General features: G+C 40.0%; 1 protein-coding gene across 2 annotated transcripts in view; it reads right to left on the bottom strand.

Moving 5' to 3' along the window:
• Positions 1–1,860: 1,860 nt before the first annotated feature.
• The window catches only part of phf24 (PHD finger protein 24), a 40,599-nt gene continuing 24,565 nt past the window's right edge, over positions 1,861–17,894 (bottom strand). The window contains exons 4-9 of one of the 2 annotated variants that reach the window (XM_058617516.1): positions 15,491–15,569; positions 13,025–13,227; positions 12,124–12,290; positions 8,012–8,044; positions 6,571–6,648; positions 1,861–4,555 (exon numbers count right to left, since the gene is read on the bottom strand). In XM_058617516.1, the coding sequence (XP_058473499.1) occupies positions 4,459–4,555; positions 6,571–6,648; positions 8,012–8,044; positions 12,124–12,290; positions 13,025–13,227; positions 15,491–15,569 (657 nt within the window). In that variant the 3' untranslated portion in view covers positions 1,861–4,458. The remainder of the gene's footprint in view (positions 4,556–6,570; positions 6,649–8,011; positions 8,045–12,123; positions 12,291–13,024; positions 13,228–15,490; positions 15,570–17,894) is intronic. The other variant, XM_058617517.1, reaches the window with a different exon arrangement.

Genomic DNA, 17,894 nt, shown 5'->3' with positions numbered 1-17,894 from the left:
AGATTATTTTTAGACAGTATGTGCAAAAGCTGTCTTGTTGCATTTGTAATTCGTTAAAGGAATAATGTTCTCTGTTCTCTTCTCTGCGTGACCTTCAGTTTAACATGTTAATGAGACAACTCCTCTCTATTCTCTTCTTCTGACAGACAAATAACAAAAAACTGGAAGCTGTGTTGTTCCCACCGTTTGTATGGAATAATAATTTCTCTTTCACCTGCGCTCTGACGAACAACCCCTCAGTGAGGAGGAGACGGAAACCTCTCGGTCACATGAGAGACAGTTCTTCTCATCTGAATTGTCAGCAGGTGAAAGGTCCAGTGGACATGATACTCAGAGAGACACCAGGGACTGTCCTCTTGACGTAAACTCGAGCCGACACTCAGCTCCCCGTCTTCTTCACGATTGCCACTTCTGACGCTCCCTCTTGTACGACCCTCTTGACATATATGCAGTATATATATTTGAGATTGAGCAGGCTGAAGTTTTCAGGTTTGCATAAATGACGGAGGATGTATTTACCTGCATCTACCAGCTGTAATTATACAGCAGAAGGCTGATAAGTGGCTGAATTTGAACTGCGGTCGTCGTGTTACGCCTGTCACATTTCTATAGGAGCACAACAGTATATGTTGAACAAATGTGGCTGATTTGACACTTTAATTTCACACCAATTTCTTCCAGCGGCTTAAATTAACTCCACTGAATTTAATGTATAACATACACATCCTGTTAAAACGGACTTTTTAACACAATAACTACAGTATGCAACTAAGATAAAAGGACTCAAGTTGCAGTCTTTAATGTTTGTGGCAATATTATAAATAAAAATACAATATTATTTGTTTTATCCTCAGAGGATCCTCGGCAGGCCTTTGTGGATAATGTAAAAAAAAAAACAATACACTCACAGGTTAATCCACTCCTTCAACTCAACTAATGCTCTTGTGTTTTTTTGGATTTAAATTACTAAAAGTCAGGAGCATACAGTATGATGGGTTATTTAATTCCCTTATGATGTCAATGACTAGCAGTCGTGGAACACAAGTTCCACTTTTACGAATAAAGAAGAAGAAAAGGGGAGTTTAACACCAGAAACAAAGACTAAGAATAGTCTGGAGAGACTCTTTAGTGAATTTAATTTACAACTTTTCTTCCAGCACATAGCACTTCTCATATTATTCTGCACTTACTGTTATTGTTATATTATATCATGTTATATTATTTTATGTCCTGACAAGGGACTGACGATGGACTGAATATTTTATCATAAATAAATAAATCTAAATCTAAAAATGAGTCATTAGTCATCTCATAATCTATCCCGTTTATTGTGAAAACGTATACAAACAAATATATAGTTACATTGATACTATTGTTGTATATCTGCTCCTGGTCTCTTTCTTCTGTCTCTACCTCACATCCCTCTTGTCCTTTCTCTCCCCCCTTTCTGTCCCCCACCTCTCCTCTGTCCCCCATTTTTTCCTTTCACTGCAACCTGTCTCGGCAGATGGCCTCACATCTCTTCCTGGAACTGTTGGGTTTCTCTGCTCTCCATTACGTTTTCTATGTACAGTGCCTTGAGATAATGTATGTTGTGCGCCATACAAATAAAGAATTGAATTGAATTATTGTTTCATTATTATTTCAGTCAGTTGTATATTGCACTGATTAAAAAGAAGACATTATTATAATTGAGACCTTGCCATGAGGAGATTTTCTCTATCTGAATTGAATACATCGGCTCTATATGAACCCTTTTGTCATGGACAAAAATCGAATTAATTATTTTTGTAACCATCAAGGGAAATTCTTGCCTATACAACAGTGACAAAAACACACAAACACAAAAGACTCATGAAGGACATTAAATGCCATGCATTTATTTCAACACTGACAGATCGCTCAGACGATCAGCATTCATGTCATAACCGTACTTTATTCACGTCACGGAGACCCGGTGCGCAGAACCTTTGTTACATGGCATAAACACTACATGAGGCTCTATTTTGTTTTCCCAGTGATTCTAAGGACAGGCTTGTGTGCATTGAAATTGTTGTAAAACATCGTAGTATCCACACGCTACGCCTTAAATACCAAGTCTTACATAGTGCGTCTGCATATGAACAAAAGAGAAAATTGTCTGCACTGGATCTGCCATTGTCTTTTCCTATTTCAGCTCAGGATTATGTCACAGAGTCGTCCGACTACATCTCATATCCCGCAGTGCAAACAATGGCACCGGAGCAGATGTTTCCATCTCGTTGTAGTGAAGCTCAGAGAGCACAACGGGGACAGAATGTACAATACGTATGGCAGTATATACACAAGTCATTCACTGGCTTAGATTTCACGTCCTACTCTTTTATTTCACATTAAGGAGAACATAGACCGTAGATTCTGGGATGAGAGTGAGAATAAAACAAAGGATACACCAGAGGATACAGGAATAAATATGTATTTCTTTTTTCTTTTTCTTTTTTTAAAGCATCATAATGATTCACATGGGTATGTAGCAGTTGTGATATAGTACGTACGCGGATAGCTATCATTCCTGTTCGGTATATGTTGATGTGAACATGGCAGCTGCAGGCTCATCGTCTCCCGGGAGAGAATCCATTTGTCAGACAGAACCAGTAATGAATTTGCATGTGTGCCTCTGTGTGATTAACAGTTTTGATGGTGGAAAACACAAAACCATTACAGGAGCATGGCGTTATTATGAGGACCCGATGAGGCCCTGGAGGAGCGAATACTTGAAAGAGTAACCACCTGTCAGATAAATATACCTGCAGCAGGAGGTCTGTTATGTAGCATGTTGGCTGAAAAGATGTGTTGTGTGAGTCACTACGTTTGCATTATGTCAGGAAAACAATGGATTATTGTGTCACTCCGACCAGAAACCAGACTTTACAAATACACGTTAACATTTTAGCCATTTTAGACTGAAATTGTACTAAATTGGATTTTTCAAAGTCAGACTAAAGCCCTATTCGGACTGGATTAGTTTTACATGGGGGAGGGTGGAGTCATGTAATTTCACCACAGGACATCTGTAATATTAATGGCCAATTCGCACGGGATAAGACATCTCAGTAAAACTACCACAATTGGGAGGAGTAAATCGGGGTAAATTGTCTTTCCCAGGAGCCCTTTACTGGGCCCAGTCGTGGAGCTACTGCTACAACCAGTTCTGTGCGCTCCCACAGAGAGTGACCCCCCCAGACAAGGCACATGTTCTATCACCCTAGTAACCCGGCGCACCAACAAGGGCCCTGACTACTACCCCCTTCGTTGGGCAAGGGGGTTAGCGAACCTGGTGATCCCCAACCCAGCACTGGCTACGTGCAAACAACTTCACCCCGACTTCCCTGAGACCAAGTGGCGCTCCATTTATACACCGCTGTCACCTTCTTTCATCATGTTTGTGCTACGCTTGTTGTTGATATTACAAGTGAAGACAGTCATCCACATCGGGCCTCGATCCATGCTTGAAAATGTGGGAAAAACTACACGGGAATAGTATTACCCGGGGTAATTGTTCCCAGGTAAAAGTCACTGTAATCTGATTGTACTACCATGGTACATTTGACGGGACTAAAATTTACTGAGAAGCTCTGATAATAATGACTTTACAACACCATCTCATGTAAAACAAATCCCGACCAAATAGGACTTCATACACCCAGATACCGCGTGGGAGCCGAGCTACTTAGTGCATGTATATGTTCAGTTTGGCTGAAGCTAGCTTGAGCGCTCTGCACATGCCCCGCAGTTGCCCCTCCCCCAGCTGTGACCCTAAAATAACAGAGGAAGCTGGTTCACAGAAAAAAAAAAGGTGAGTTTAACAGCTCAAAAAATCAAAAGTGTTAAAGTTCATGAACAGTAGGAAGACTCGACATGCTAACAACTAGCCGCCAGCTAAACCGGACACCACCTACTACTAATATGCTAAATGGGGGTGTATCGCCACCTAGTGTAGAGGATGTGGACACATTTCCTGCTAGTGCTTACACTTTGGTCCAATTAAATAGTGTAACTGAGTAATTGTGTGGATAATGTTTTCACTCAAATTTGCAGAAATAAGCTGACTCACTGATTCACTGCGTGAGAGATGAGTGGGTTAGTGTCTTCCTCATACTATCTTGAACTCTTTTTTGTGTTTTTTTATTTGGAAGTTGTGAGGTTTTTGAAGAGTTTGAAGGTTGGGGGATGGGGGTGCGGTGACAGCTGCTGTCACTTGTGTCTTCGCTGTGTCGTGCCGTGGATTGATTTGACGCAGAGGAAGAGAGATGACTTGATCTCTCGCTGCTTCGCGCTGTTCATTCCTTCACCGTGTCGTCATGCCACCACATCGATCTTCTTCTTCTTCCTCTCATCTGTAGACTGTCGAGTACAACTTCTCCCTCTTTCTCTCTCGCTCTCTCCTTGCTCTGCTTGGTTGCGGCGGAAGGTCCAGGACTATAGAGGAAGAGGAATGTGCATGGCAGAGCTATTGGGACGTGCGGCCAAAATATAGATGGCACTCTCCCTTAAAAAGTCTGCCCAGGTCACTGGCCTGTGAAAGAGAAGTTGAGTAATAAATCACAGTTTATTTTAAATCTATGTCAACGTCAGGAGTTGGGTACACAATGTAAAACAGAAGAAATAGAGGGCAGATTTTGTGGGACTGTAGTTCACGGTTTGAAATCCCATTTAAACGCTCATATCGCCGGGCAGGGGCACCGTCACGGTTCCTGTTCAGGTTTGAGTTTTGTTGGGAACCTTGGTGCTTTAGGTGTGTTCATACAAGAGGAACCAAAGTTCTACCGTCCCAATTCATCAACTGTTGTTGTTCTACGTAGAAGTAAACATGACTGTGGCATCATGGCAGATCACCATTACTTCCGCTGATGACGTAACGGTTCACAAGGAAGTATATTTTTGGATCTTTCTGGAAACAAACTTGGTAACTTGGAAACAAACAAACTTGGTGTGAACATGAAGGCTTAGTTTAGTAACCCTAAACCAAAGTTCAATCAAAGATTTTCCACCGAGGCAGCTCGGTTTCCCACAGTGCCAAAACACTCCCCTATCATACAACATTAACACTTGTAACAATGTAATAATGCTAAAAATAGTCGCTAACAAGTGCATTTACCCTTGTTTTTGTAAATGTGGGGAGTAAAACTAAATATCTGCCATCTTCAGTGGGAATCTTTGGATTTATGGAGTAAATAAAACTGAATAATACGAACCATTCCTGCACACAAACATTCTCATACTCTGCTCTTTGCACTCATTAGGCACATGTGCGAGCATGATTTAATGCAGCCTACACTACCCAACATCACACATAACACAGTAACTATGCAATTAAAACTAATTTGGAAATATTCTAACGAGTGTCCAGCCTCTGTGCTGCTGCTGTAATTTGCCTGCTAAGGGTGCTTTGAAAACTCACTTATAAGTGAGCCGTGAGTGTCCGGGCTCACTAATATTCCACTCATGACTCTCCCGTGTGGAGCTTTTGTTGTACTTGTTGCACCCTGTGGTCACTTCCTAAAGTATTGGTCCAATTATATTCAAATGATAAACGCTTTCATTGTGCTGTTGATGGTTACGTACAGAGTGGCTCAGGCTAGAACCTGAAACGAGACAGGTCATCGCTGACCCTGCTGCATGCATTCCTCGGGGGTTGCATTGTTTTTCCTCTAAAAAATAGAATCATTGTGTTTCTGCCCATGATGCTGCCTGTTTAACAGTCTTGGCACAGAACACACGCCACTGTGGAGTCACAGGAGCCGTAAATAAGCAGCTCCACTGGGGAAAGTCGAGGCCACGGTGACGAAAATCAGTCAGAGAGGGGGTGAAAATTAAAAATTGGGTTCAAGGCAAGGGTCAAACTGGGTCATTATATGCATGAAGCATCACTTACAACTTATACTAAAACACCACATACATTCACTTCAACTGCTCGACTTTTTACTCGTCAACTTTAACTATTATTTTAAAAATTACTTTTATTTTAAATTATTTCATTGTGTTTTTATTGTGGTTTTAGGTCTTGTTCTTAGTGTAATCAGTGTTGTTTTGTCATCTGCATTTGGTAAGCCAAAGAAAATTTTCCACCTTGGTGGACAATAAAGACGTATTCTATTCTATTCCAAGCCAGCATGGACTTTGTAAAGTAACATTAGTAATTAAAACTTCTGCTTTTGATCCAAAACTTCTGCTAAATTCTATTACTTGTCGCTAAATACTCTTGGTATCGACTGTCGAACGTCTCTGCATCTTTAGCTGACAGTTACCCAGAAATAGCTGGGCTGACTGTGTATATAGTACATTAAAAAGCACAGTATGTACCTTCTACCTTTAATAAAAACAATAGTCTGACGACATCGGTGTGGAACCATGGGAACTGTTGTCCTGGGAGATCTTTGCTGTAAACACAGAGGTAAACTCAGGGGAAGACAAAGATCTCCCATGATCCCACGCGGCTTCCCGACTTCATCAAACTAGATATTTTGTGATTGTTTTGACTGTGAAGGCAGGAGTTACACACACAGTAAACATATTAGAGGGAGGACTAACCTGCTGTCACCAGTCTTGCTCTTCTCACTGCCAGAGCTTCCTGGACTGCTCTCACATATGGGGCCCACTTGACTGATGCTGTGTCATCCGATCAACAATTAAAAAAAACAGACAAAACAAGTGAGTGTTATCTGTCACAACAGACTGTGTCAGCACAAACATGTTTACCAGCTGGGACAAACAAAAGACAATATCTTTAATATCATAGTGATTCTGTTCACATTCTTAAAACAGCTGTATGTAGGAAGTTTACATGTCATCAGATTAAAAACAAACAAAAAAAAACATGCTAAATTGAAACAGTATAATAGTAAATAATTCCATCAATACTGTAGTTTCATATTTTCGACCTTCTGCCTTTGAAGATGTAAATTTTGCATTTGATTTACCATGCAAATTACCATGGGAATAAGAAGGGAGGATCTTGTGTCATCTCATTACACATTATCTAAACTTATATCAACTCTCAATCCTATCATGTCTCATCCAATCCCATTTTATCTAATCTCCTCTAATCTCATCATGTCTCATCTCATCCCATCTCATGAGATTTTATCTCATTACATCAGATTTTATTCTGTCCCATTTCATCCAGTCTCATCTAATCTAATTTCATCCTCTCATCTAATCTCATCTAGTCTCATCTCATCATCCCACCCCATCTCATCTAATCTCATCCCATTTCATCATCCCACCCCATCTCATTCAGTCTCATCTCATCATCTCACACCATCTCATCTAATCCCGTCTCATTTGATCTCATCTCATCCCATATAATCTCATCAGATTTGATCTCATCTGTTTGAGCCTCCATCCTTGTTAAATCAGACAGGCTGTGTTGAGTTCACATGTCGCAGCTTGAGTTCCACACCTGTGAATCCCGGCTAACACTTATTTCCGTTTTTGAGAGAATCTCCTCAGATTATCCTCCTGACTGACGGCTCCTTCAAACGTTGCCTTTCGCCTTCTCGCTGCCGTCTGTGACTGACTCTTATTCAGGGATCAAAGGGAGCACACGTTTCCAAGCGCATTCGATATTTTGTCTGAATTTCAATCAGAGGATGTATCTCAGTGTTTTCAGCCACAACCTCTCCTCTATTTACACTCGCTCCTTTAAGGGAGAACACAAGGCTTTTCTTTTCATCCCTTATAATTACATGCCACTCTGAGTCTAACAGGACCTGAGGATAAGAGGAGCTCACACTAATCCTCATTCGCGGATGCGTGCATCGTTTAAACTAACTACATTTTTAAGTTGAGATGCTGCTCTTTCCCCGTGAACGAGAACTTAATCTACAGTGAAATGTGAAATGTAGCAGGAGGAGGAGGAGGCCGTCGTAAGGGGGGGGGGGGGGACACTGGAGGACTGCAGAGTGCTTTGAGGGTGTCGTTGAATGTGAGGAAATGAAGACAAAGCCATGCAGTGCTGAGTCACACTCACCCACAATTCATAGGAGAGCAGAGTCCCATGAGTCTGTGGGGAGTGCCGCGTGTTGGATAGGTGAGAGGGATGGAATCGCACGACACAGGAGATTGACATGACAGCACAAGAGGTTAGAAGCAGTAACAAGCACACACACATACACCAGTGATGAAAGGTACAAGCCTGAGGTACTCCTTTGTTAGATTCGCCCTTTTATTACGTTATTTATAATAGATTTTTTATAGTATAATAAGATTTGGGAAACTAAACTAAACCTCACTCTAAAATAAACTCGTAAACCAAACAAAAAAGTAAGGCAATCAGTGTTTATTTCTCTTTTAAATTTAACATTTAACATTTGTCAGGAAAATGCATTTGTGGGTTGTGCCCATGAACAAAAAAAAGCTTTCTTATTTGGTGTCATTTATTGGATTGGATGATTGGAGTCTGAAGAAACAAGACATTGGCAATTATTGATAAATCATCCTCCATTAATATAAAACAGCATCTTGTGGAATCAAAACATGATTATATTGATACAAAAAGCATAAGAAACACTCTGGTGTCTACATATTTAAAATGCTTCATAATACTGTGATGGCTGCTTTAAATCACAGCTACTTTTTATATAATTTAATTTCCTAGCTCTACTTTTGTGTATTTTAAAAAAACCAAACATTGAGTGGCTATAATTTTAAAACAACCAGCGTGTGCATTGTTGTTCTTCTTCTTCTTGGCTGTGGGTTTCTGCCACAGGCTCAGACAGGCTCTTTGTTTTTGTAATTTGTTTTTCTTGAGAAGTAGAACTCATTTTTCCATTATGTTGAAATGCACTGAGCAGAGTCACTGCCTGTTGGCTAAACCTCCACCTCTGTCTTACTTACACTTTCCAAAATAAAAGACTTGAGGAATGGAAGTCTATTGTTAAAATGAGCATCTACTGCTCGCCTGGTTTATAACAGTATAAGAAACAGTAGAACATGATGTCAATTATTTGGACAATAGACGATAGAGCACATATGAGTGGACGCCAGTGTCGTTGTCTGTGAATTTCTGGAGGTAAAAAATTACAAATCTCAGCTCATTTTTGCAACCAGGAAACCACGTCCATTTTTAATATACAGTCACTGAGTTCTTTTTGTGACTTCCTGGTGCCTCACTATAGGCTTCACTTTTCAAAACAAAACACAACAATGTCTACCTTTTGGTCAACATTAACATTTGGGCACCAGCATAACGACACATGTCGTACATACTGTACATGTATGATATTATAATGTAGATCAGTGGTTCTCAAACCTTTTACACCAAGTAGCACCTGAGAAAATATTGAGCTCTTGATGCAACACCATTATCACCAACGATGAAATACAGACTTTTCACAGGAGGCAGATTTATTTCCAAATAAGATAATTTGCTCTCTCATCATCCTCCTCTTCCTCACATATTCATTTCTCGCTCTCCCTCTCCCTCCCCTCTGTCTTTCCTCTCCGCTCATCTGCAGGAAGTTTAAAAGGAGGAGGAAAGAGAGAATGGGCGGGGAGAATGGGCAGCCAGCTGGAGGTCTTTTTATTTGTCTTTCCTCCCTTGTTGTTGTTGTTGTTTCACACTTCAGTTGTTTGGAGGTAACCGGCAGTCCTATTATCGGGTTTAGTTTATTTCATCTATTTTTCTTTTTTGGGGACGTGTTGGGTCCGACAGCCCATTGCTGGTCCAGACTCTACCCACCTTTTGTTAATTGTGGGGGATTCTCAGGATCTCCAAACCTTTTGTTTTGTGCACTTTGTGGCTGAAATGATGAGCTGCGATGAGTGGCGTCCTTTTATGTTCGGTCTCCTATTGAGCCATGCTCATATTCTTTAAGGGAGGCCGTAACACACACCTATACCCTGGTATCTACAGAAGAGCAGTATTTTCTGATTTTCTTCCAAGTACCACTGGAGGAAGCTTGTGAACCACTGGTGGTACACGTATCACAGTTTGAGAACCATGGATGTACACGATGATTGACATAAATGTGTCCGTATCTCAGACTAACAGCGTCGTATTTAATCCGTCTCAAGAGTGGAACGATGATTGTGCTACTCGCCAAATGGAAAAGGGAAGCTAAGTGTCTGCTAACGACGTGAGTGGCAGCGCAGGAGACATTAGTGAATGAAGTCAGTGCGTTTGCCCTCGATGAAGAAGACGCTGTTTGTTTTGCTATTATTCCTGTGGACGAGACTCAAATACATTTGGTCTGAGAGGGAAAAACAAGAGAAGCACTTTATCCGAGCAGTGTTTTATTGCTCATCACACATTGTTGCGTCCCAAGTTTGTCTCCGCATACTCGCTGCAATTAGTCTCGTTTGGAGACCGCGTCCACGTCTCCCAGAGGCTCCGGTCTGTCCCGAGTGTGTTTGTGCTGCAAAATGTTTCTGTAAACTTTTCAGTTCAAAGCCGATCCCTGAGGGGTCATAGCCCCACTTTTTCAATTTTAGCACACTGGCAAGAGAGGACACGATAAATAATAAATGCAAACGAGGACAGGAGTCGTTAAACTCGTATTTCACTCTGTAGGTTCGTGTCTCGCATGCACAATCGCCGCTGTAACTACAATTTGTTAGCGCTTGCTTTTAAAACGATCAGAGAAAATCATCCAACGACTGTCGCTCATTTAGTTTTTGTGCGTTTCAGGATACAGAGCACGCGTGGACACGTCAGTTAAAAATGGAAAGCGCTGTTCAGGTTCCGTGCTGCGAGCAAAAAAAAAACTCAATCAGGGTTTAATTATAGACAAGAATTATCTCCAGATTTAATATTATGCCACACAAACGGATAAAAAAGGATAAAAAAAGCAAAACCCCGAGTAAGAATAAGAAAAGATACAGTGGAGGAATTTAAATTGACTGATAGCTGAGGTTTAATTAATTTAATTAAGTCTCTGGGTTCGTTATCGTGTTATTATCTTTTTCTGTACAGTGTGATGAGCAAAACCTTAGGTTTTTAATGAGTTTTCTGGAATATCTGATTTGCACACATATTTATCGTACGCTGTTCCTTTACGTTTTTATTGATTTTGTTTTTTTTATTATTATTCAGAGTCATTAATTTTTATCGTTGCATCTCCGTGGCCTTAAATGTCTTGTTAACCAACCGCTTCTTTGGATTTAATCACCCTTATTTTACTGCTGCTTGTCCGGCGCTTTGTTTGAATTTATCTCACTTGGCTTCGTTTCTCTGGTGAAGCACTTTGGAACATCGTTAAAGCTGCAGTGCGTAACTTTTGTTGTTAAATTCTGTTGTTGTCAATAATGTTATGATTATTTTTGTCCTCCCTCTGTTTGGTTATATTGTTTGTTTGCTGCGACTGTTCATCTGAAAACAGACTGTGTCGGGCAAAACTATCAGACCTGAATGAGGAGGTGTTTGTTTGTTTGTAGATAGCTGCAGAGCAGGGGTGGGCGGAGACAAGGAGTGTTTATCCTAACTGCTGAACAACCGGGTTTTTAAGCAGTAGAATTCACTTCTTTGTGTTTTCAGTCAAACTTGACTTGTTGCAGTCATCTTGCTTTACTAGCGCAATGATGCTGTTGCCTCATCTGGCTTTACATTAAACACATCACTTCCTGTGTGCGGCACAGGATTGTCAACCAGTGACAATGGTAACATGATTTGAATCTAACAGACATTTGTTTATTATTATTATTATTATTATTATTATTAATAAAAGGTTGTTATATTATAGTAAACTGTTGGATAAGAGGTGAAATATTAACTACTCTATATCCAAGTTATGAGTCTCCTCTTGTATAAACATGATCTGGATTTGAACTAATGTCGTTTTGACACTTTGCTACAAGTGGTTCTGCAAAAACAGTTCTGTGAGGCCGTGTGAAGCGGTTCGTCGTCTGCAAAATTACAAAAACTATCTGTGTTACTGTGGCAACAGGAGGGAGAAGTTGAGAAAAGTACACAGCTTGATGTCTTGTCTGTCTTTTCTTTTAAAAAAAAACCTCTGTTCCCTGAGAAGCCAAATCTTTTCTCTTAAATAAGACACCGTTAGCTTACTGATGAGCTCCTGCCTGTTTGACGGTGTTTCCCTTTTTATCTCCATTTACATTTACATCGTCTACTCTTGGTCTGCTCACCTCACGTTGCAGGACTGTGAGTCCTTGTTCAGGTTGTGGAACCAGGACTGCTGAGCCTGGCGACATTCTGCCCGTGTGATCATGCCGTCTTTATCCAGATGCAGACCCAGGAACACAGACCGGGCTTTATCTCTCTCCTTGGCGGTCAACAGGCGCACCATTGAGTTCTGTTCCAAAATAAAAAGGCAACACACGTGTGTGAGAATCACAACAATGTAAAAACGTGTATAAACTCAACTGTATGATACATATTTGTTCCAACACAAGAGGTTAATTTGAGTCATTTAAATCATTTTAAGTCAAACTGACTTGTTATTTTAATGGATTTAAAATAAGAACAAAGTTACACTTTTCTTCCTGTTCCTGTGAATTACTTTGTGAGCTCAGCGTCACATTTTAGTATCATTACAGTTTTATAAAGTAAGTATAATCTCTTTACTTTAAAACTTTAAAACTGTTTTAGATGAATCTTGAGTTAACTGAGACAATGAATAACTGTAACTAATATTTAATGCCTAAAAGAACTGTCATATTAAACGTTGTTAAAGATCAGAAATTACTTCACAAAACTGCCCCTCCTATTTGACGGTGTAGTAATAACTCCCCTGCTGTCATTTATGGGCGTGTCAAAGGTCAATCTATAAACACTGATTTATTCCTGTGCAATCTTTAAACCACACACAGACACATGCAGTCAACATTTAAACTGCTATGTGGCAGTGGACGCAGGTTTAAACATGGATGACTTTTGTTATTCAGTTAAACCAACATCGAAATCTACTGGATTAGCGATAATCCGATCTAAACAAAGAAAGATAGGAGTTCAGTAAAAAATCTGCAGTATGACTTTTTGCAATATATGTCTTATAATTTCAGCTCCTTTCATTCTATTTGACTTCACCTCTGTGCGGAACTTCCTCAGCATCGCGAGGGACTCAAAGTAGAGGAAGTCCGACCACTCGATGTGACCCTTCTTCTCAGGGTCCAGTGCCGCAAACTGGCCCAGGACTTCCTCCTCCTGTTCGTCGGTCAGGTCCTTATCAAACTGCAGCTTGGAGACAAAGTGGCGGTACTGGAGCAGCTCATCCGACACCAGGCACGACTCTGCAGAAAACAGAGAACCAATTCATCTCAGCAAGACCTAATTAATCACCGGCCAGTTGTCCAGATTTATGGGACTGGTTTCCTGCAAAGGTAAGCCACTTAGAAATATCAGACTGGGTAATAGGCAGGTAATAACTTCAACAGAGAAATCCAATAGCAAATTCAAGGCGGTGGTTATATTTCTACCCATAGTTCACCAATGTTTTTATTTCATTTCTTCTGCTGCTGAATGCAGGTCTTGAAAGTTCACTGGCTTCACCGAGCACGCTGAGACGGCAGGTGTGAAATGTTGCAGTGAGGTAATCAAAGTTTCCTGGCCTGAAGCCTTTCTCGCAGATTAATCCGGCCATGTTGGCAACAGAGGTGATAGAATGAGAGGGAGGAAACAGGAGAAAGACAATTCGGCTTCACAAAGATGCTGCTGCCTGGACCTGTTTTTGTTGTTTATTATAACTTTTTATGGTCCTGATTAAATTAAACAAGAGAGGGCCAAAACATCATTAGTAACACAATTACATTCACTCCTGGAATTGAGTAGTAACATCTTCATGTATTATATGTTTATGTAAAGGGAATATTATGTGAGTTCTATTGCAGAGAGTTGTCCCACAGCAGTTTCCCTCCGAAATTAAGGATTTGCTGTAACTTTATGACTATAAAGCCTAAACCAAAATGCAGCTATGAGGCTGAGTTGGCCCCTGAACGGTGACTTACCGTGCTTAAAAACAAAATAATCATCTTGAAATCCATTTAAGTTCATGCAATTTATAAAAGAAAATGATCACTGACAAACTGTAGCAGATGAAAATGAATATTATGATACAAAAACACGAAGATATATGACAGATATTAATAGTGTACAGTGAAAATTACGCAGCCAAACTCACCCTCATTGTCTAAAAATGCTTCAAATATCAGAAATATAAATTAAGCTAAGGTTTTAGCTCCCACAATTACGTTGATTCCCACATGATAGCCAGTATTAATTCGCATTAGTAATGAGAGTAGTGTTTCTGTTATATTAGCCTCACTGGTATAGTGAAATTAGAATAATATAGAGCAAGAGACAAGGTGACTGCAATTATATGTTTTCTTGTTGTTATTTGTTTCATTTTCTATGCACTCTGGTCCAACAACTGATATTTTCCCCCAGGTACCACCAGAGGAAACCTGTGTACCACAAGCTTGTACACGTACCACAGTTTGAGAACATATTCTCATAGAAACATTTTTAAAAATCTTGAGGAAAGTCTGTGGAAGCTGTTATGGCTGCAAAAAGGGTAATGACTCCAAATGAAAGCAGAGTTCCTGAACCTGATCCTGATCCTGATCCTGGGGACAAAATGCCCTCCATGCTTTAGAAGTTTCCTTATTATTTTAAGTTATTTGAATCAGGTGTGTTGGAGCGAGGAAACATCTGAAACATGCAGGTCAATGGGTCCCTGCGACCTTTTCCGTGGTTGTGTACAGGTGTATTATTTATTTATTCTACGCCACTCCAATACGTTTTTATGTGTTGTCATTGATTCTGTTCTGGTTTTTTATTCGTAGTCATTAGTTTTTATTGTTGTATCTCTGTGGCCGTGTCCCTTTAATCAGCTGCTCCTGCGGTTTTGACCACCTGTGTTTTTACAACCTTGTCAAACACGAGAATTGATCTCACTTGGCTTTAAAAGTTAAAGTTTAATTTTATTAATCCCCTTAGGGAAAGTATTCCTCTGCATTTTGACCCATCCTAGAATTAGGAGCAGTGGGCTGCCACACTGAGTAGCCCCCGGGGAGCATTGGGAGTTGGGTACCTTGCTCAGGGGTACCCCAGCCCTTTTTGGCCAGGTGGGGATTTGAACCGGCGACCTTCCGGTTACAAGTCAAGTTCCCTTTCCACTTGGCCACGGGCTGCCAAGTCTCTCGTTAAGTCTCTCGTTAAGTCTCTCGTTAAAGCTGCAGTGCGTACATTTTTCGCGATTTTTGTTGTTGTTGATGTGATTATTATGTTATTTGTTTGCTGCGTCCAGGCTCTGTCAGGCAATACTATCAGACCTGGCTGAGAGAGCGTTTGTTTGTATACAGCAGCCCAAGAAACATTCATTCCATCAAACTTTCAAACGACTGGGTTTTTAAAATGAGATTTCCCTTCTGTAACGTTTCATGGATGCGTCCAGATTACAAGATTATTACATGTTACTGAACTGTGATGTAAAGTAGGTAACGGATACTTGAAGAGTATCACGAAAACCTTAATTTAAGGTAGGTATGGTCTCACCTGGGATGATCTTGCACTGTTTGAAGGTCTCCATCATGCTGTACATCTCCTCCTCTGTTAACAGTAGATTCAGATTATCCTGCAGACAAAGGGGTGAGACGAGGGCAGGCAGGGCAATTATCGTCAGGTGGTGCGTCACTTGATGTTTAATAAGACAGTGCACTCTGATTATGAGAACTTCTTCCCGTACGACCTCCTGCAATTAGCCACAGGCATTCGAAAGCAAAGAAATCCATTAACTGTTGCATTTCCTATGGTAATTATCGCGACGTGCTCCTCTGCTCTGTCTCAGAGTCTCATTATCACCGGATCATTAGTCAAAGAAAGACAAGCAAAGAGAATTTGATTCCGAGCAAAATGTAAAAGAAATCTTTTTCTCGTTTTTCCTCCTCGACAATCCAATTAAGTTGAAGTTAAAGCAAGAGGAAAAAACATATTGTACATTTACATGTAAACATATGTTTCCTCATTGGAGCAAATCCACAGGCAAGGATATAAACCATCACAGGAGACACAGATATGAATAATAATATTGGCATTTTGTGTTTGTATTCTATTCATCAGATTAGCGGAGCGATCAGATTTTAACGGTCTCTCCGCGATTATTGAGGTGAGTCCATTTCAATTTGTTTACCTCACGCCCTTAATCGCTGCTGATCTGTCAGCACTTTGTAAATGTCACACAATGAAATCCACAACCACTTACGCTTAATAGATAAATAATAATAATAATAATAATAATAATAATAACATAATAACACCCTCACACTCAGCAATTACACAACCTAACATCAGATCAACAGAGTGTTTACTGCATTTGTATTTCACACATTTCCTTCTTTTTATTGTAGGACTTGAAAAACAAAAATATCTGTGGTTTTTGGTTACCAAAAATCAATATAGATGTTTCTTTCTGGAGCTTTTCCCAGGCTAGATTACTAGTATTATTATAGTATTACTGAATTACGAAAGTCTTCAGTGAACAAACGATGCCCGAGGATGTTAGTGACGTTCATAACACATTTAGTCCTAAAAAGTGGACTTCTGCTCCACGTTTTTGCCAACTTATATATTGAGATTATCCTTAACTTCATTTTATTTGGTGTCCTGTTACGATTTCTCTGGAAATAAAATCCTCCTCAGTTCCACAAATTCAGCAGCTGCTGTGATGTCTTATTCATCAACGATAAATATCTGTAGCTCTGTTGTTCGCCTTGTTAAAATGTGTCCTGTGGTCGCGATGCATCATGAAAACAATTGTATGAAATGATCCTCACCGCTCGTGCTCGGCATGTTTCACTGTACTTTAGATGTACTTAAAACAGAGCCGATCACATTCAGCTGCTGTTGCTGTGTGAAATGTCAATTCTTTCTATTTCTTTAAAGCAGCGTGTCGGATGATAAACTTTTGCCCTCATTTGTTTATCGCTCTGTTAAACAACAGTGACACAGTTTCATGCTTAAAATAGAGCAGATCATTTTCATCTGCTGGTTTTTGTTCTAGTGGAATTTGGTGAAAATTAAATGTCACGTCTGTCTCCAGGGCATTTTTCAAACGACGAATCTAGATTATGCCACTAATCACAAAAATGGAATTCTCCCTTAGCTGTGTGGGAGGTTGAAAAATTAAAGAGCGCTAAAGCATAATCTGTCACATCTTTCCCCCTCTCTCTTTTTCATTTACATACTTGCTGCCGCTTTCACTTTGCCACGTCTTAACGAGAACATAATAAAACAAAAATGAATACAGCTACGTCTATTTATCCAGCTGCCATTCAAAGAGCAAGATCGTGGGGAACACAAACGATGGTGCTGTCATCAGCAAAGTGACTCTCATTTCTCTGCATATGCTGGTTCCACCCATAGTAACACTGTGTGTAAAACAATGGAATTAGGCCATCTGCTATGAATATGCAGTGATGATGCTGCTACATGTGCATTTCTTTTTTTGATCTAAGTCTATATTGCATTAAATTTGATTTATACATTTCTGCAGTACGATGGAATGTTAGGGCCGAACTGAAGACCTTTTTTTCAACCTTTCCAGAATCAAGAGAATGAAGTCATAATTATTATTATTATTACTCAAGCAGAATCTCAGATGATTAGCTGCAACTCGTGTCAAGATGAGGCACGCAGAGCATTTTGTGAAGTTACATCTTGATTTGGGCTTCACAAATAAAGAAATACTTCAAAGAAAGAATCACACAGACTTGGCGGAAATCATCTCTTTTATGGAGGAGGAAATGGCTGAAGCCAAGGGTTAGGGTTAGGCTATCACGACTTTTTTATTAAGACTTTTTTTGCATGACGACTTTTTTATCATAATATTACTACTTTTTTATCATTATGACTTTATTCTCATAATATTACCACTTTTCTCATAGCACAACTTTTTTATTAT

This window comes from Solea solea, chromosome 19 (assembly GCF_958295425.1).
Source record: "Solea solea chromosome 19, fSolSol10.1, whole genome shotgun sequence".
In the NCBI taxonomy this organism is placed as follows: Eukaryota; Metazoa; Chordata; class Actinopteri; order Pleuronectiformes; family Soleidae; genus Solea; species Solea solea.
The sequence above is the reverse complement of the archived record's forward strand: the minus strand, read 5'-3'. Positions and strand labels throughout refer to the sequence as shown.